The sequence below is a fragment of the Tetrao urogallus genome (assembly GCF_951394365.1).
Source record: "Tetrao urogallus genome assembly, chromosome: 3".
Classification (NCBI taxonomy): Eukaryota; Metazoa; Chordata; class Aves; order Galliformes; family Phasianidae; genus Tetrao; species Tetrao urogallus.
In genome coordinates this window covers 18,854,916-18,875,638 of record NC_136815.1, presented here as the reverse complement: position 1 = coordinate 18,875,638, position 20,723 = coordinate 18,854,916, and the positions used below count along the sequence as shown (strand labels likewise).

The window sequence follows — 20,723 nt, the reverse complement described above, 5'->3', positions numbered from 1 at the left end:
CCTTCAAAGCAACGGGCAAAAGTTATAAGAGAACTACCAGGACAGTGAAGGGAGGCAGAAGGAACGGCTGGGAAGCAAAAGATAAGTAATTTTAGGAGCTGACAAAGCACCTTGAGAACAATGTCATAACTCCACTTCTAGTCCCATTTGTCCCCAGGCAGAGCAGAAGTGAACTCTAAAATAAACCTTCAGGTTTTTTTGTTTTTGTTTTTGTTTTTTTTTTAAATCAGAGTTTATAGCACCACTGTCCTGAAAAAGCTCATTACTAGGATCCTAAATATGCTTGCTCAACATGCCAGGAGGCATAATGCACATGAGCTATTTAATACCCAGCAGCAAAATCTCTCTGACCCAGCACAGGGCAGGACTCTGTGTTGATTGACACTCTTGAAACTTCTGCTGGTATTTACAGCTTTTTGTGGGACTTCTGAGTAGTTAGTTCCAAGTCCTCAATCTTTGCAACCTGAAACACAGATTGCTTTTCCGTGTCACTCTGTATGGTTTTGCTATTCATGAGTATATTGAAATGCCTGAAATTCAGAAACCAGAAGATAAGTCTAAAGAATTGTGTATATGTAAGGTAAATCTAGGCTTAGGGCTTTTTACCTCCATTTGCTTTCTGAGCCTCAGATTTATCTACTTGTGTTTCCGAAGTTTGCTTTACAATCAGAGTCTTCAAGTCTGTTTTTTAAAAACAAAGGCTGAAAATCTATTGCAATTTCTTGGTTAAAACAGCTCAAGTTTTAGGAACACCAAACACTGTGATCTCTTGATGAAAACTGGCAATGCTGTTATCATGTCCAGCACCCCAAGAAGCTCAGCTAGGATTTGTGATTGCTTTCTTATATGGATTTACTCACTGTTTAGATTGACATCAGTGAAGGAATTTCAACTCAGTGAAGGGTCAGTGTGTATGCTCGTGCTGCTTACTGAAGCTAAGCCTGACACCAAAGTACCTGCCTGGCATACATCCTGATCAGCTGCTGGTATGTACAATGGCTGAATGTGGTCAGACTTCGTACTCAACTGCTTAATGCCTGCAGATTTAAGGTGACCTGCTTGGAGGTCAGACAGCGGAGGTGCACTCACACAGCCCATAGGCATCTCAGCAGATATTAGCAACTTCCAAAGGCAAGCTGCATCTGACAGCTTGCTCCCAAACCGCTTTCATGTAGTTTAGACTGCTCTTATACCAAGGTTGGGCATAAGAGCCAAGTGAAACACTCGAGAGATACCTGAGATACTTGCAGTAGCCTGATTATGGATTTGGCTCTTGGTGTGGATAGATCTGAAGACAGGAATCAGCTCTATTGCACAGATTGTGCTGTGTGAGTTGAGGCTCTCAGAAAGACAGTGGATGTCTTTTGAAGCATGAATGTACCATGGCATCAGGCCATGCAAGGCAAGAGATTGGCATATCTTTTGTGCTTCTGTTGCTGGTGTAACAAGTTCTACTTAAGCAGACTTACTGGGCACAAAGTCAGAAAGCTCCTTAAGTACAAGCACATACAGCTTGAGCTTCAGAACTAGGCTCACTTACGGCTTTACCACTGTATTTGTTCTGCTAGCTAGGAAGGAGATGTTAACAGGTCAAGACCCCATACTAATGATTCTGACCACCTCTGAATATGTTTGAAATAGCTGTAAGCTCAAAACAGAAGCTTGTGATGGATCACTCTGCAGGAACACAGGCTTCTCTCCCTGCTTTTTGTGGTGGAAGGGAGCTAAACATAGTCAAGCGCTTAACAGTTACTCTAAGATCCAAAAGTGGTTATTTTTACTCTTAGGATACCATGCCCTGGTAGTATAATGTATGGATCTTGTTATTTTCGTGCTTGGTCAGCAATTTGGGAGATTTTTTTAAGGCCATCTAGAGATCAAGGATCTCTACTTATAAACACTACCGTAGGAGTCAAATAAATAACTTGTAAATAATTCACACAAAGTACAGTTGAAAAAACACCATAATCTCTTCCCAGAGGTTTATTGCTACACAAATGGATTGAGGTACTTTTTTCCTGCAGAGGATCTGGATGGAAGGAAACAACTTCCCCTACATACCTTGTAGCTTCAGGATCCCAAATTACGATATCTGCATCAGAACCCACAGCAATTCTTCCCTTCTTCGGATAAAGGTTAAAGATCTTTGCTGCATTTGTGCTGGTAACAGCTACAAATCTGTTCTCGTCCATTTTTCCACTGTACTGAGAGAAAGTACACAAAAGTAAACTCACTGTTTTTTTAAACAAGGAATGTAAAAAATATTTGTGTTGATGAAAAGGTTGATCTCTACCAAAATTACAGCAGCACATCAATTTACTGATGAGTTTAAAAGAAATAAAAATAACTATTTGTCTCTGGTGCACACATTAAAAGGCACTTTCACCAAATATGGAATATGATGACTTTGTGTCAGTTTACCTCATAATAAAAGGGAAAAAAAGACAAATTTAAAGCTATGGTCATAGTTCATAGTCAACTGGAATCAAATTTCTTAGCTGGCTTCTGAATCTGTAGTTCTGCTGAGCAGTTTCCTCAGGAGACACAACATTTCGCAGGTATATTGTTTTCTGAAAACTGTGTTATCAGATATCCTGTGATAAATACATTTGATAAATCTGAGAAGCTAATTATACTGAGACAGTGTATTTTGTTGGAGACACCAATTACTTCCATGTTCAGACACCTTGATTTACTTACAACGCCTTTTTCCCACACTACTGACATCCTGTCTTCCACTCCATTCAGTCCATTAGGGATTTTGGTGAAATCATCCTTTCCCAGAGCTTTCTGGCATGTGTCAAAAGTGCAGTTGTCAGTCCCTACCACAGACAGGTCATCACTGTGGAGAAACAAAGTTAATTATGAATTGGAGCATGTGTCAGACAGTGTTGCATAGGAAAATCTTTTGCAAGGCTGGGTAGACACATCCAACCATCCTTCCTGCAAAGAGAAACTGAAAACATCCTGTCAGCTTGTCTTTAACCCATCCTCCAAGAGTATCTTCACAGTGACTGCCAGTTTCTCTTCCAAAAGTCCTCAGATAATACCAAGGATAGAAAAAACACTCTTATGGATATATGGATATTTGAATATGCCACAGGTGTTCCACAAATGGAACGCTATCTTTTTTTGCCCAGAGCAAAATTTCCATCCCCACTTACAACAATTTTGGACTGTCATTCCACATATCCTGTGAATCATAGAGTATCCTGAGTTGGAAAAGACTCAAAAGGATCATCAAGCCCAACTTCTGGTTCCACACATGGCCATTCAAAATTCAATCCCTATATCTAACAGCATTGTCTAAGTGCTTCTTGAACTCTGGCAGGTTTGGTGCCACGACTACTGTTGTGGAGGGCCTGTTCCAGTGTCTGACAACCCTCTTGGTGAAGAACCTTATCCTAATCCTCAGCCTAAACCTCCCCTGACACAGATCCATGTTGTTCCCTCTAAGTTACCCCAGATTTGCACAACCATCAGCCACATTTTGTGGCTCTGAAGGACCATAGAAGCATTTGAGTTGGAAGGCACCTTCAAAGCTCATCTAGTCCAACTCCTCTGCAATAAACAGGGACATCTACAGCTAGATCAGGTTGCTCAGAGCCCCATCCAGCCTGACCTTGAATGTGTTTTGGGATAGAGCATCCACCACCTCTCTAGGCAATACTTCTGTTCCTAATTCCTTCTGAAGCAAATGTAATGAAGTGAAATATATTTATCTGCTTTCAGAAAACAGTGGGCTTAATTTTCATGTAGTATCCAAATTTCAAGTGAAACACTGAGTTGATAGCAATGCCCAGAACCTCTAATTGTGACATCTTTTCACAAAATTTCCACCAACGTACAGCCTTGCTGTTCTCCTGTTTTACTTTTTGCTTCAGTACTAGCAAGACAAGGCTTATTGACTAAAATCAAGTGAGGACAGAAGGTCACAACAGTTCCAAGAAACAAAATCTGAGCAGTTTCTAATTTCTGTAACAGATTTTTTTTTTAATCTTTTTTTTTTTAATCTACGGTTTCACCTTCCATTTCACCTTCCTGATAATTCTGTACCTAAAATATCTCAAGGGAAACAGACAGAATTTGCTGAGTATTTGTGCAACAGCTGTCACTGTTTGTTCATCTGCTTACTTGGCCAGTAAGTTCATGAGGAAATCCGGAGTAGAAGGATCTGGACTGAGTGGAGGTGACATCACATGTGCTGCAGCATGAGCCCAGTCTTCATTCCAGTAGTTGGTACCATCGATGCCAAGACCAGCAGCAATAGGCTCCCCGTAAACCACCTTTCCTAAAAGCACGTAAAGCAATTGTATCATCACCAAGTTACACAAAAATGAATTTCTTGTATTTCCTCTGTTTCATAAATTTTTGGTGGTAATATATTTGAATTTGAATGAATATTTCAAATTAAACATCAATACATGGAAGAACATAATAAACTAAGATTAACTAAGCTATAACACAGCATCTCTCTTCTGAATATTCTGCTTGTGATTTCCCAATATATTTTCTCATAAGACCATTGCTTTGGAAAGCTTTTTAATTAAATTGTTGACAGATATATTATAATGGGTTTTACACAGTGTTTTCTAGGCACTTGATTGAGATTTCAAAAGGAACGCAGTCCTGGGTTGCATTAATTATGTTCAAGATCCATATATTTCTTTCTGTTTGATGTTCTGAAATTATTGACTATGTAACAATGTAATTTAACACATACAGCAAACAGACCTTGCAAGATGTTATTTTTAACTTTCAGACTATAAATGCAGGCATGCTGACCAGGAAGAACAACAGAGCATCAGGTATAAATTTTAAAAATATAAAAACATTTCCAAATTAAAAACCATAAATACTTTAATTTTATAAGTTATTTTCCAAACTTTATTTGTGTGTGGCATAGTATTCTAGATTTCTCATATGAGGACCGCAATCTAAACAAGCTGTTAGCCTTTAGATAGAGCTAATATAATTCAAGTATTTTTTCCTCCTAGGAAACATGGGCTTGAAACCCATTAGAAGAAGGGAGGTGAAACAAGATGTTTTCCTCCTTTAGGAGTTGATTCAGCCATGTTACTGTTCTGTGGGCATAGCACATAATGCCACTAACCATTATAGTTTCCAAAACATCAGAGCAATCTGGAGCCTCATGCACCCACTCCTAGGCTGCTTGGTGCTTGTTAAAGGCAGCCTTTGCCAGATCCTGGCAAGAGTTTTCTGCTGCCCCTGCTCTTCACAGACAACAGTTACCTTTCTGTGGACCTTATATTTTACTCTAGTGACTAGGGGCAATTTTTGTTAAAACTATCTCTATGTTATCTCAGCAAGAGTTCAGATGGCCACTGTTCTGTTACTAGATAGTATTTTTTTTCTGGTGTTCTGCGTGTAACTGAGGCATTTATCTTTACTACTGGAAAACAACAAAGCAAACCACTGCAATTTTTTCTCCATGCATTAAGTTCTGGTATTTCTGTAAGCTGCTACGCTTGCACAAGTAGCTTCTGAGGAGCTTAGTTCTTGTCAAAATGCTTCCTACTGCAGTAGTGCCATTTCTTGACCTTTCTATGCTAGACTTGTAAAAAAAGTCACATACCATTTCTGAAGTATTAAAACCTACAGTTCTACAGTTACTTCTACAAGGTTTCAAGACCTGCACTGGCATTACCATACTGTACATTTATTCCAAGACTACAATAGTATGCCATGACCTACATACTTTCTCTGAGCATAATTAATTTGCTGTATCTAACTCATCATGCTCTGACATGCTGAACTGACGTTCTGATGCCTTGGCTTGGAGCATTCTAAGCTTCCAGTCCCATTTATTTGCACCACCATAAGTTTTTTGGACTAAAAATCATGATTTAAACAGTTGTTTTTGAAAACCTTATTTTCAAAACCAAAAGCACTGAATGTGAGGCTATCCACTTAAGCAATATAGACACCCAGTGAATGAGGAGGTTTGAGCTGGATTTGTGTTTTTCTAATTCAGAGCTGCAGCAGGAGTGAGGGAGATCTTGGGCTTTCTTTGGGCAATTCTGAACACAGTATTTGAGGACAGGGTGTCACAGTATAGATATATACTCAAAAAGTCCAGCATATATACACAATGCAGGATGATGCAACAACGATGTTCACACTCTTGAAGGATATCAGACAGGCAAAAAAAAGAGTAAAATTAGAATCTTAATTTTAGGAAAGCCAACTTCCAGCTCTTCAAAGAGTTATTCAACAAAACCCTCTGGAAATCAGTCCTGAAGGAAAAGGGAGCAGAGCAGAGCTGGTAGATCTTTAAGGAAGCTTTCTTTAGCTCTCCATCCTGAGGTATAGGAAGTCAGGAGCGGAAAGCAAGAGACCTGCTGATCAAACTGGAGACCAAAAAGAAAATGCACAGGCAGTGGGAGCAGGGACAAGTAACCTGGGAAGAGTATAGGAACAGTGTAGGGAAGGGTCAGGAAGGCCAAGGCCCAACTGGAACTGGACTTGGCAAGGGGCACAAAGAAGGATAAGAAAGGCTTCTATAGGTACATCACTCAGAAGGAAGGTGTTCCTCACCCAGTGAGCAATACAGGCGGGCTAATAACAATCGACAAGGAGAAGGCTGAGATAATAACCTTTTTGCCTCAGTCTTCACTAACGACTGCTCTACATGCAATCCTCTAACAGATGGTTCAAATGGTGGGAACTGAGGGAGCCAGTTCTGCTGTAAGTAAAGAACAGGCTCCTGCTGTAAGCAAAGATCAGGTTTGCAACCACTTGAGGAACCTGAATGTCTATGGGTCTTGATGAGATGCACTCCACAATCCAGAGAGAATTGGCTGATGTAGCTCTCAAGCCACTCACAATGATATTTGAAAAGTCACGGTGGTCAGGTGAAGTCCCTGGTAACTGGAAAAAAGGCAATGTCACATACATTTTTAATGGGTACAAGATGAGTAGAAAGGATGACTCAGGGAACTACCAACCTGTCAGTCTTATCTCAGTGCCAGGGAAGATCATGGAGCAGATCCTCCTGGAAGCTGTGATAAGGCATACAGAAGAGAGGGATGTGATATGAGATAACCAGCATGGCTTCACCAAGTACAGGTTCTGCCTGACCAACCTTGTTACATTTTCTGATGGTGTAACTTTATTAGTGGACAAGGGAAAAACTGCAGATGTAATCTATTTGGACTTCAGCAAGGTCTTTTACATGGTCCCCCGTAGTTTCTTTCTCTTCAAATTGGAAAGATATGGTGGACTGTTCAATGAATGAGAAACTGGTTACAAGATCATAGCCAGAGAGTGGTTGTCAATGGCTCTCTGGATGGAGATCTGTGAAGAGTGGTGTCTCCCAGGGGCAGTACTGGGACCAGTGCTCTTTAATATCTTCATCAATGATAAGAACAGTGGGACTGAGTGCACCCTCAGCAAGTTTGTGGCTGACAGCAAGCTGTGTGGTGTAGTCATTGTGCTCGAGGGACGGGATGCCATCCATAGAGACCTAGACAGGCTCGAGCAGCAGGCCCTCTTCTTCCCCTGCTCCAACATCTCCATGTCCTTCTTATGTTGGGGGCTCCGGAGCTGGACACAGTACTCCAGATGGGGTCTCACAAGAGCAGAGAAAAGAGGCAGAATCACCTCCCTCGACCTCCTGGTCACACTTCTCTTGATGCAACCCACGATACAATTGGCCCTCTGGGCTGCAAGAGCACATTGCCAGCACATGCTGAGTCTTTCATCAACTCACACCCCCAAATCCTTGTCCTCAGGGATGCTCTCAAGCCATTCTCTGCCCAACCTGTATCTGTGCTTGGAACTGCCCTCAATCAGGTGCAGGACCTTGCACTTGGCCTTGTGAGGTTGGCATAGGCCCACCACTCAAGCCTGTCCAGGTCCCTCTGGATAGCATCCCTTCCCTCTAGCGTGTCAATTGCACTACTCAGCTTGGTGTTGTCTGCAAGCTTGCAGAGGGTGCACTGAATCCCACTGTCCACATTGCCTACAAAGATGTTAAATAACATTGGTCCCAACACCAATCCCTTCTCTTTGCAGGAAAGTTGAACTAGATGACCTTTAAGGACCCCTTCCAACCCAAAGGCTACTATGATTCTATAACAATATATTCTATATTAACCTAGTGGACTTTTGACAGAAAAATCAATGGAAAGCAGAATGTGCCTGTGTCTGTGATCTCTCCTAACTGCAACAAGATGAAGAAACTTTCATAAAAAGCAAACCTGAACTAAACAACATTAGGTCATAGCTAAAAATGACAAACATAATAACAGTAGAAAGGGAATATATGCTCACTTCTATAAATAATTTCTTACATTATTTCCATGATATCCAAACGAAATTACATCCTCAAATTCACAGCCATTTATACTGAGTTGATTCAAACTCATGTACCAGAGCTGATAATATTTCTGCAGCCAGAATTTGAACATCTCCCCTTGTTGCCATGAGACAGAAGGAGTAGAAGCAATTTCTGCAAGTGACTTTTGAGTATGAACACTGCAGCTTCAACAGACTGTATCTGAACACTTGACTGACAATTTCTTGCATTTCATTTGGACTATGACTAGTCAGACTGATGGGTGCAATAATGCAAAGATTTTGCTAAAGCAAAACCCAAATAGCAAGGGAATTCCACATTAAGGCTCTTTTAACCCAACTGGCTTCTGTCTATAGACATAAAATTGGAGTAATGCAGTAATACATCGGATCCTTCCTCTTGTTATGTCTTCCTGCATTCAATAAAAATAGTAAGCAGATAGTGTTATGTCGTTTGGTCTTTCTGACACTCTGAAATAGCTGGGAAATAGCTGTAGTGACTTCTTTGTTAGACATAAAACTGACTGGAAAGAGCTACATTCACATAAATTAGTTTCAAACAAAGAAGAACACACAATTGTAATTTCTTCTAACACCTTTCAGAATTCAAAAAGAGCTATAATCTTCAGAAACAACTACTAACATTTAAAGGCTTGTAAAACTGGTCCTTGTGTGTTTGCTTCAGTAAAATTTTCAGAAGCACTGAAGATAAGGTCACATGGGGCAAAGGTACTCACTTGATCAGCAAGATCTGATAGAGGTGGGAATGCAAAGCAGGGCTTAATGGCGTAGGCACATCATTGCATTAGTTAATCTATCTACAGCCTGGACCTGAGCTGTCCTGCATGAGCTATCTAAAAAGTCTGGATTTTCAACTGCATTCTTGTGCTCTGCATCAGCTTGAGAGTCTGTACACTCACAAACATGTCCTTCCTCTCAGTAAGATCTGACCTAGTCTGTAGCTGATGGTGTGAGGTATGGGATTTTTGTAAGTCTAAGCATGCTTCTTGTAATTTGAATAAGTATATATTCTTGAACAGCCCACTGAGATGACTATGTACAGTTCTCAAAAAGAGATGTGGCTTTTGACCCCCTCAAATTGAGAACCAGTGAATGACTGCTTCTGTAAATAGGTTGGTAGGAACCAAAAAAGAATAAGATGGTAGTTTGAGCTCTTCCTCTCCAACACAGTCAAAACATGTAGAAATCTTGGATTTTCTGTTGAATTCAGCAGCACTATTGGCTATTGCTGGTGTACATGAAAAACATGCTACTATAGTCTGGAGACTTCCCTTGGTAACAGGTATGGCTGGAGATGAGAGCATACAGTGGACTTCAGCATGGAGGGAAGGAGAGAGAAAAACTGCCACTCATAACATTTCCCTGAAGTTTGTTATTCTCATGTATTTGAGTATTCTTAGTATTCCTTTACAACCTGGATGGCTGGTTTTAGCCTTTAAGATTTAAGCCTTACATCAATGGAATTATGCTTTCTTTCTTCAGAAAATTGGATCAGGCCTTCAGTTTCTAACTCTAAAAACAATGTTCATCTAAAAGATAGACAAAGATGAACTGGGCTCTTCTTATACTTTTGACCAGAAAAATCACCATCCCTTAGAATCTGAAAAGCATCCCAAAGAATCTGAAAACCACATTGCTATCATGCCATCACCCAAAATATACATTTTCTCTCTGAATACGTATCTCACTGAAGATAAGTCTATCCCTTTTTTGGTTGTGTGATGGAACAGCAAAGAATGTCAGTATTCCTCCAGTGTAGGCTGAGAGGAATATGCACTCACACACAGTACTTCACACTAAGTACTTAGTAAGAAACATGAAAAATTTCACAACTGTAAGGAGCAGAAAGCTAGTATCAAAGGATGAAGAAATCATCTTGAAAAGGTGAATAAACTGTTAAAGTAAGTATTTTCAATGCCTTGGAGTTTCCCTCCCTAGGTATAAGAGTTTTCTCAGCTTTCATATTAGAGTGGTTTTAACTTCTCCAGGTTGAATATACTTCAAATATTTGGCTTTTTACAGAATCACAGAGTGGCTGAGGCTGGAACGAACCCTTAGAGCCATCAAGTCCCACCCCTGTTCAACCAGGGACACCCATAGCAGGGGGCCCGGGTCCATGTCTAGGAGAAGACTCCATAGCCTCCAGGCAACCTGTGCCAGTGCTCCAGCACCCACACATCACAGCAGAGCTGCCTGGTGCACAGAAGGAGCCTCCTGTCTTCCAGTTTGTGCCCACTGCATCTTGTTTTGGTACTGCACACCACTGAAAGGATCCTAGTTCCACCTTCACACTGCATCCTCTCTTCAGGTATTTCAGGTATTTATAGATATTGAGATCCCCATATGTATAGATATTGATGAGACCTCAGGGAGGATCAGTTGCTCCAAGTCAAGCAGGCCCAGCTCTTTCAACCTCTCCCCACAGAGGTGCTCCAGACCCTTCAGCACCTTGGTGGCCCTCTGGTGGACTCTCTCTCCAGTATGTCCAAATGCCTCTTATACTAAGGGGTCCAGAATTGGATTCAGTTCTCCAGATATGGTCTCATAAGTGCCTAGCAGAGGGGAAGAATCATCACCCTCCACCTTCTGGCAATTCTTTAGCAGTTTTATTTACATCATTTATACAGTGCTTCACGAATTTAAGCATTTTTGTCTGGAACTCCTCATTTTGCAAAATCACTTTTAGTTGAGGAATGAAAAATAATACTTACTGAAATTAACAACAACAGTAGATATCTAATTGCCAGAATTTACACAGACCAGTCTCTCTAAAACCTGCAGCTGTTATACCAGTCTTTGTAGTACATTAGTGCTCTTCAGTAAGTTCTTAATCAATGCTAGATTTCTTTCTCCTAAGATACATACTTCAATGAAAGCAGAAATTAATTATGAAAAAATGTGTAATATTGTGATGCATAAAGACAAGCATTTTGACAATTATGAACACAGGAAGCTACAAAATGCAATTTGCACAACAATAAGCATAAGTAATACCAATTTATTCTTTTTACACTCTGAAGCAGCGTACTGTGATAAAGCCATTTATCATATTGGCACTGCAGTCTATTCCTACAACATATGTCAGACAGTATTTTACAGAATTTACTGACGACATTGATTTGTACTTGATTAGTGTGTTACAAACAACGCCTCTTCTCTTAGGTCTTTTACATTCACAGCCAGTGTTTTCTCTTTAATCTGAGTATTTTAACCGTTGTTACAGCTTCTTGAAGTTAACTTTGACATAAATGTCAGTGTTATGCCTATGCCTATGAATGTACAAATAACAGTACACTGATGGATAGAATTCACATCACCAGCAGCACTGTCATCTAGTGGAGAAATTTAATATAGCACAGTACAAAAAACATGCTACTAAAAAATATGTTGGTAAGATTTTTTATAAACCTGAATTACAGAAAAGTCTTACTAGAAGTCATAATCAATACATATTCCACATAAACATTCCAATTTACTTTTGCACACTGATGTCAGGCTGATTTTGGTTGTATTTTTGTCCAAGATCTCAAACTGTGCATTTTGATATTAATAATACATGCCACTAGTGTAAAGTCTAATTCAAGAAATGAGGAAACAAATCTGTATGCATTTCACATTAGGTGAGATGAAAAGATAACAAGGACAGATAAACCATAAGAATTCAGGCCCTTCAAATCATGGGCTTCAGTCTTATCCCTTCCACTGATATAATGTCCCCACAGTGCTGTGCTTCCACAGGCACTTACAGAAGAACATGTGCAACAACCTAACTCCTATGACCTGCAGGCAGCTTTTAGTCTGCCCAACAGATGGCCAAGAGCATCAGTCAGTTCTGGCAGGCCAGAACTGATTATGAACCTTGTAGTGCATGAACTAAGAAACCCTTCTCTGGAGTGAATTTAAACTTTTGGACACTGTCAACATCACCCTGACTTCTAAGTGCCCAGTAAATACATATCCTCATCATGTAACACCACTGTCTGTACAAATATGGCATTGTCACTGTTGCACAATTTCTCACCTAAATAGATGATATAGGCTTGAAAATTGTAGAATCCTAGAATCATTAAGTTGGAATAACCTGCTAAGATCACCTAGCCCAATCCTCAGTCCATCAACACCATGCCCACTAAACCATGTCCCTAAGTGCTGCATCTACCCTTTTCTTGAAAATGCTCCATGGACAGTGACTCAGTGACTCCACCATTGCTCTGGGCAGCCTATTCCAATTTCTTATCACTCTTCTGAGAATAATTTTTTCCTAATGTCCAACCTGAACCTTCCCTGACACAACTTAAGCCCACTATACCTCATCCTATCACTAGTCACCTGTGAAAAGAGGTTGTCCCCACCTTTCTACAACTTCCTTCAGGTAGTCGCAGTGCAATAAAGTCTCCCCTGAGCCTCCTCCAGACAAAACAATCCCAGTTCCCTCAGCTGTTGCTCATAAGATTTGTGCTCCAGATCCTTCATCAGCTTCAGTGACATTCTTTGGACATACCCCATAGCCTCAATGTTTTTCCTGTAGTGATAGGCCCAAAACTGAACATAGTTAAGTATTCAGGATGTGGCCTCACTAGGGGTGATCACCTCCCTGCTACTGCTGACTGAACTATTTCTGATACAAGCCAGGATGCCATTAGCCTTCTTGGTCACCTGCGCACATGGGTGGCTCATGTTCAGCCAGCTGCTGACTGTAACTCAATGAAGGAGAATAGCAACATATCCATTACCTCAGGCTGGCCACAGTACGCTCCCCCAACCCCTGAACCTGACCTCTATTCCCAAAAACTCTGCTCAAGTGATAACTACCAGTGGCAATTGCGATAGTTGTATCCAACTTAAGTAGATGACCAGAAATTGCAGCCATGATGGATGCAATGGTTCCATCATCTAGCTCAAAGTGGTGTGGGAAACATAACACAATATAGCAAAGGGTTGATTTGCACAGTGCACCCACTTCACCACAGGGCTGGTCAGTGTCTTGACTCAAGCCAAATTTGGAAGACACTAATATTATTGGTATACAAACATGACTATGAGTTAATAATCTTATCCCATAGATAGTGAGCAGCCTGTTGAGCCCTCCTGCACAGTAGCTGGCTGCAAAACAGTATCTCCCTTTGAGCAGTGACACCTCTTGAGGTTATGCTTGCAGCAGATTCCTTATACCTGGATACCAAGAGATTCCTTGCCTCAACAGATCTTCAGTAAGTGACTTATAGCCTGTAAGCTATGTAAGCTTCACTGAGATGACTGTATCTTAAATTGACTGTGCACATACCATTCTTTAGACATAAATTAGTGACCATGTCTAGGACAATGAGGAGATTCAGTTGCATCTAAGCTCCTTACTTCTTTTTGTAACATCATATTGTTTTTAATGCAGTGCTGTTCTGGCTACCTCTTCAACTGTGAAGATGTAGCATGAAGGAGAAAAAGGCTATTCTGGGGAGAAGGGAAAGTCTCAACCTCAGTAACTGTCCTGTCACAGTTCTTAGCTCCACACACACAGTTTAAAGATCTCATTGCAAGGAGTTTACCTATGCTTTTAGGGTCAAGGCAGCCCTGCAGACTGAGACACTGATGACACTCCCTTTGATGCTATGGCCAAGCATAAAGTAATTAGGACTTTTACCTTGATTTCGTGCATTGGTTATCATCCTTGCTGAAGACTTACTCATCACATGGACTACATAAAGGGGGCAGTTTATGGTATTTGCTATGGTAATTGCTCTATGCGTAGCTTCAGCTTCCACATCTTCACTATGTGACAAAGCATGACCCTCAGGACCAGTTATCCCCATTGCCAGCAACTTCTTCGTGTTCTGGACATAAAAACATTTAAGAGTCAGTTTAAGTGAAACCATGGTATTGTGAACATACAGTCTGCCAAATGGATCCTAAACCAAACAACTGCAGTAAGTTTGCGAAGGAACAAGTTAGTTACAATACTTTCTTTCTCAAGGAATTTATTATTGTGCTACATAGGGTCAGGCATCATACACCTGACATGCAAATATTTGACCAAGAACTTCCCCTTCAACCAAGCTCAGGCTTTGCCTGATGCTTTCTTTATCAGCCAAGTATACATTGCAAGTACATGTGTTATATGGAAAGTATGACTCTAATTGTGACAGAACCATTTGCTTCCAATCTGTATTAAACCCAGTATTCCAGGTTAAAATATTTACGACCATCACAAACATCCTTTGGGATGTAGTTCTTCGGTTCCTTGGAGTTTAAATAGGGGAAAAAAGCTTTTCTCTAGAGTGTTTAGATAACAGGACAAGTTATATTTCTGACTTCGATGGACAAAATATCAAATGCCCACCTGTGCTATTAGCTCCCCATTCTCTGCATGAACTTGAGCAATTGTTCCAAGTTCCTTACAGCAGGAGAAAGCTGCATACAATTCATCATCACTAAGCATGTATAAATCTTTATAAGCCATAAACATCTTGAAGGAATTGACACCTTTGTCTTGAACAAGACTTTTCATTTCTTCCTTTACCTGAAAGACAGTTAGAAATTCTCACAAAACAACAATACAAAATTTTACCTGTTAACTTTCTACAAGGAAATTGCTATGAACCAACAACCAGGCTTTATTCACCCATCAAAAATATGTTCAGTTCAAACAGCCCAAGTAACATATGTGTTGACTCCATTTAACTCCAGTGCAGAACTGGAAGGGATCTATTTTTTTTTTTAAGACAGTGAAGTAAAATTTTATTCCGCTGAAAACCTTATGTTGAAAATAATACCAAAATCTATGTATTCAACTTGTAACACCCATTAACTAACTTAGAATCATAGAATGGCCTGGGTTGAAAAGGACCATAAAGATCATCTAGTTTCAACCCCCCTGCCATTGGGAGGGTCACCAACCACTAGAACTTGAGCTCTCCCTTCCCAGTAAAATGATGGTGACAGTACTTCTTGCATATTTGTGGTGCTATTACAGTTTCCATGGGCTTCTTTAGAAAAATTAAAACATTATAGTTCATCTTCTCTCTAGTAATCTGCTTGGATCTGCCCAAGAAAAGTGAAAGATTAATAAAAAATCAAAGAAAGACTTCTGTGTTGAAGCATTATCTTTACTGGAATTATCAAACAAATAAATGTCTGACACAAGACCCTAATCTGGCACAAATATGGAAGACAAAAGCTAACCACTATGGGAAGGAACTCTACAGAATGTATAACTTTAATGAAGACTTTAAATCTTGAGGAGTGGATAGCAAATGAGAAGGGCATGGCTTATGTGTTCTGAAGGATAAAAATTAGAGGAAATACTTCATACTTCATATTTTAAAATGAAATTTGATTAATATATCCAGCTACTGATGAAAATTCTGTAAGGATCCAAAGTGGTCTTATATAATATAGGTCATGTTCAGATAGATGTCAAGCATCTGAAACATTCATTTCCTTGGTAAAGCTTTTAGGCAGTTAGCAAATTTTTATACAATGATGATCCTTCCTTACTTAGACTCCAAAATGTTTTTCTAGGTAATCTCATGTTTCAGAAATTCTTGGCTCCAACTCTGCTTTTCTTTAAGGTGATATAAGTGCAGTTTCTCACGATCAAAATTCTTCCTTTGCAAATAAAGCTAACTGCCATATTTTTCATTCATGCCCTTATTAATACACCACCACAAACGCTACCCCAAGATTTAACAGGAACACAGATTACTGAGCGTTCAGACAGAAAAGGCAAAATTTATGCAAACACCTCTGGTTTGCAAACCCTCTGGCTGGTTTTTGCACAGCCTGCTTCCCTTTCCCTTTCCATCAAATTCATGCAATATTATCCAAACATGTAGGTTATCTGCAGACTTTTTTTCTTTTCCCAAATACATATAAAGGTGTGGACTATTCCAGTTTGTACATACAAAAACATATTAACATTCATTGTCCTCCTGAGGACTAATTCCAGGCAGGTGTGGTACAAATTCATGGAACTGAAAAATGCCTGTTCTGTGTACCTTGTCGCTCCACCAGGTAACAGCCACATGCAGTGCATAATCACAGCAAACCTTAGGGTCTGCCCAGCTTTTCCATTTATTAAAAGCTTCAATAAGAGAGCAGCCTCTCTGAGGAATGGCAAAGTCAATGATCATAGTGGTGCCTCCTGCTACAGCAGCCTGAAAACAAAAAATTAATATTTAGTAATCAGTAAGACAAATAATACAGTGTCTCCTATGTTCTCCGATTCCTTGTGCAGTGGATGAATTCACAGAGAAAGATGAGCAGCCTCAAACCCCAGCTAACTTGAGATATGCATTCTCAGAATCTATTTGGTTGAAAAAACAAACCTGTATGACAAAAACACACTAAGGGATAGAGACACAGTGGAATAAATACCATAACATTTCGTTTAAAAGTTCGCTGTAAAAATCACCAAACTCTTGTCTAACACCAAAAGGATTTTAAAAGTATTTTAAAATTTTTGTTGTTGTTGTTACTGGAGGGGTATAATTTAGAAAAACTGCATAGTAGATTCCCAAAATTGTTTATAAGCTATCTGCTATTAAATATTTTATATATGCTAAGAAGATTCAAAGTGCTTTTTAACTGATTCACTGGTAGTCACTGCCAGAAACCAAATCCTAGACTACTGGAAATTGCCAGTAAGGTAATTTATTTGCTGCAATTTCTGGTCTATTCCAAGCTAGCCAGAGAAATTCTCTCTATTGCTCTGAACAACATCCCTCTGCACAACAGCTACAAGCTATTCAGATCAAAGTAAACACAGTTCATGCTGTATTACTCAGTTTCTAAATAAACCCATTTCTTCTTTCTCTAAATGACGCTTGTTTGACTTTGCCTTACTAAAGCTCACAGGTCCTTCTAAACAAAGTTCTAATATTTCTTTCAATCAAGAAAAAATATTTGGCTTGACCCCATGCAGGTTAAGAATTTTTTTTTTTTTAATGGGTTGTTGTGTTCTGTCCAAAGGACTACCTTCATTTAGCAATCAGAACTAAAACTGCAAATAAGTCAGTATATTTTGCAAACAAAAAGAAGTTTGGAGAGTGACACCTTTTTGAATCAGTGATGAACACTAACTAAGGAAAAGTTGTTCAAACTATCAGTTTTTTGTTTGTTTGTTTGTTTTTTCCCAACGAAATATCTTAGCTTCTTAATTGTTAATTGAGATTTAAAATTAAAGAATATTTGTAAGTTTGAAGGTAAAGAAATCCCACAGGTTCTACTCCAACCAAAGACTTTTTTTCCCAAAACATTTGTAAATGCCTTCTTTTATTCAACTGAATGGATAAGTCTTAGCTTATTATTACAGCAGTTGGAATGCAATTCTGCCTCTACGATTCTCCTGCCAAGATGCATGTTAGGTGATGATCTTGGGTAAACAGCTCCGAACACTTCCCACACTTTAACCTGGGTCAAGATGGTCCACAATACCTAACTTTGTGACCTCTGATCATTGGACTGGAGCTAAAGCCTCCTGCTGGCCACCAAAGTCACTGACTGGATGTCCTGTTCCGGATATGCAATCTGTGCTATTTGGACATCCTGTTCTCTAGATGCAGTTTGTGTTTTGGAGCTCCTGTGTCCGCTGCCTCCAGTACAAATAATTATTGATAATCTTAAATGCTAATTCAAATAATTTTTTTTTTTTTTTTTAACCTTTCCTAATTTGGGATTTCATAGCCTAGGCATCTACATTTGAATTCATCTGAATCTTTGGATCTCTGGAAACACCTTCGAAAATAAGGTCTTCAGAGAGAAATAAGGGATTGTTGCAAAAGTAGTTTAAAACCCCAAGACATTGAAGTATATATTCGAGTACTGTAAATTATACAAACTAAGTATTCCAGACATCTAATCCTGTAATGCATTCGGAAGAAACCTGCTTTGTGAGATCTGTGTTTCTATCAGTTTATGACAAAAAGTAACAAAATGACCAAAAACTGCTTGTGGAAGCCATTTCGATAACTAAAAAGCGTTTTGAGGCCCATATAATAACAGATTCCCCCATTTCTACCAGAACTTATCTGCTGTGATGGGCAAAATAATTTTCGTCAAGCTTGTGCATAATAATTACAACCTATTTAATAAGGCACCGTAATTTCCAAACACACAGAGAAGAACAGTTATTGTGCTTAAAGCTGCATGTAAAATACTTCCATTCCAAATAACAGCAGCACTGGAAACAAATGTGTCTGGAGTTGGGAGTAGTGACAGTGTTATTGAAAGAAACAGGGTAGTAATTTAAAGATAACAGCTCATTTGTAGTTCTCCTGTCAATGGCATCATGGAGCAAGCAAGAAAAGAAATTTTCTGCTAAAGAAGAGGATCAAACTAAGCAGGACTGCAAAGCTGAAAGGCTCTTAATAGTTGTGTGCTTACTGCATCCTACCACTTGTTAAAATGAGTTAATTTAACTTATTTCAGCTATCTTAAAGAGGCAAACTAGTATTTTTCACATTAGAAAACATCAGTGAAATCCACTTCTTTAGAAAGGTTTCACTGTTGCTTTCCCCTTTTTGGCAAACCACAGTTAAGCCATCTCATGGACAGGATGTAGCAGGCTCTTTGAGGATGCTGCCTCACAGACCAGCCACATCACAGGGCAATGTCATCTCTTCTGTGGGCAAAGAATTTCAACTTGTACAGCAAAGCACTAAGTAGCTTACAAATTTTAGGGAGCTCTGTATGAGTATTTTTCTCTATAAAGATGATGCATTGCTACTACTAATAACTGATAACTGCTAATGTAAGTAATATAACGAGATCAGATGAAAATCTGAAAGAACTCCAAGTACATAAATGGGAGAAAAGAGATAATTTTAAGAAAGTGCATTTGAACTGGTATTTGAACTCTCACTGAGACAGTCTGGACAGAAGTGAATGACATGAAAAACTTGCATTCATGCTAACAGAGGAGAAAGATCAGGTTACCACAGAAGTGCTCCCAGCACACTGGGGGAGTTGCACTGTTGCTTTAGTTAACCTTTGTTCTGAAAAGCATGAAGCCCATACTCCAAGGTGAGTTGCACTCAGCATGGCGACAGCCAGGGTAAATGACCATTCTTAACACTTGCCACTGGCAGCCAGCAAAGTCTCTGAAGGAACCCAAAGAACATGCTGGCGGAATGCACCTTTGGGTATCCTGACTGCTTATTACAGTGGCTGAAGCAAGAAACAGCACAATTGCCTTTACTTGAGGAATGCTATTTTCTCTCCGTTAGCATTAATACTGCATAATCAGCAGACATGTTTCTTTCTGAGAAAGCTCAGATGCACAGAAAGAAAAGCATATGTGCACAGTGGTCACATGCACCCACCTTTGTTCCTGTATAGAAGTCATCTTTTGATGTGGTGCCCATGAAAGGGAATTGCAAGTGCGTGTGTGTATCGATGCCCCCAGGGATCACCAGCTTGTTGGTCGCATCCAGCACAGTGAGGCCACTGGGAGGCTTGGGATTTAGGTTTGGTCCCACATCCTGCACCACTCCTTCTTCCACATACACATCAGCCTCCACAGATTGGTCATCATTCACAACTCTTCCGCCCTTGATCAGAAGCCTCTGCTTTGGCATGGGGGGCTGGAAGACAGGGAATGAAGACTCGGCTCAGAAAATTGCTTTTCGCTCAGCCTACCCTTCCTGTGTTATCTGCAAATGGCCCTAAACACACACAAAGTGGGGATCTTTAAACAGGAATTGAGCCCGTGGCCTTCGGCAGCTCCACCCACAGTCTTTGGGGAAGCACCAATGATGGAGGGAGTGCAGTGATCCGAAGCACACAGCCTGCCTCTGGCCAAGAGGCCTGCTTCTGGGCATTTCTGCTGTTTCTTCTTTACCTAGAGATAGGAACCAGGCTTTCAGGGCAGTCCAGCTGTGTTCTCATGGTGCTCACTCCAGCCCTGCCCTTTGCACTGTGCAGTTTATAACACGCTGGGCGGCATTAGAAATCTGGCTGTTCACGGGTGCGGATGCCCAAAGCTGAGCTGAGCTCTGCAGTGGCATTGAGGAAGCCAAGGGTGCCACAAGCTGTCCATGACAGCAGTCGGGGAGCCTGTGGGTGCTCCGAGGGACCAAGCTTTGCACTCACAGGTCTGCATGCAAGGGCTGCCCAAATCCCCTCCAGGGGGCACAGGCTATGAGTGGTCTCTCCCAGCCTGCGTCCTGGAAGACACTCTGGGGAAAAGTGCGCTACCTGGGGTCCAGGTCCCTTCCCCCAGATACCACTACTCAGCGGAACAGAGCGGCCGTTGGCTGGGGCAGGGTACCCTGCGGGCTTTTCTGGGCGCTGCCGAGGCCTCCTCTCACCTCAGGCGGCGGAGGCGTCTGGCCATAGTCAAAGGACCACATGAAAACGATCTTCCGGCAGCTGTTGCCCTGCGCCATCAT

General features: G+C 40.5%; 1 protein-coding gene across 1 annotated transcript in view; it reads right to left on the bottom strand.

Moving 5' to 3' along the window:
- Positions 1–20,723, bottom strand: part of DPYS (dihydropyrimidinase) — a gene marked incomplete at both ends in the record, with an annotated part of 30,124 nt that extends 9,401 nt beyond the window's left edge. Inside the window, 8 exons of the mRNA XM_079533332.1 lie at positions 2,062–2,204; positions 2,701–2,842; positions 4,135–4,291; positions 13,979–14,168; positions 14,675–14,854; positions 16,332–16,490; positions 19,656–19,916; positions 20,643–20,723. Coding sequence (XP_079389458.1) covers positions 2,062–2,204; positions 2,701–2,842; positions 4,135–4,291; positions 13,979–14,168; positions 14,675–14,854; positions 16,332–16,490; positions 19,656–19,916; positions 20,643–20,723 — 1,313 coding nt within the window. The remainder of the gene's footprint in view (positions 1–2,061; positions 2,205–2,700; positions 2,843–4,134; positions 4,292–13,978; positions 14,169–14,674; positions 14,855–16,331; positions 16,491–19,655; positions 19,917–20,642) is intronic.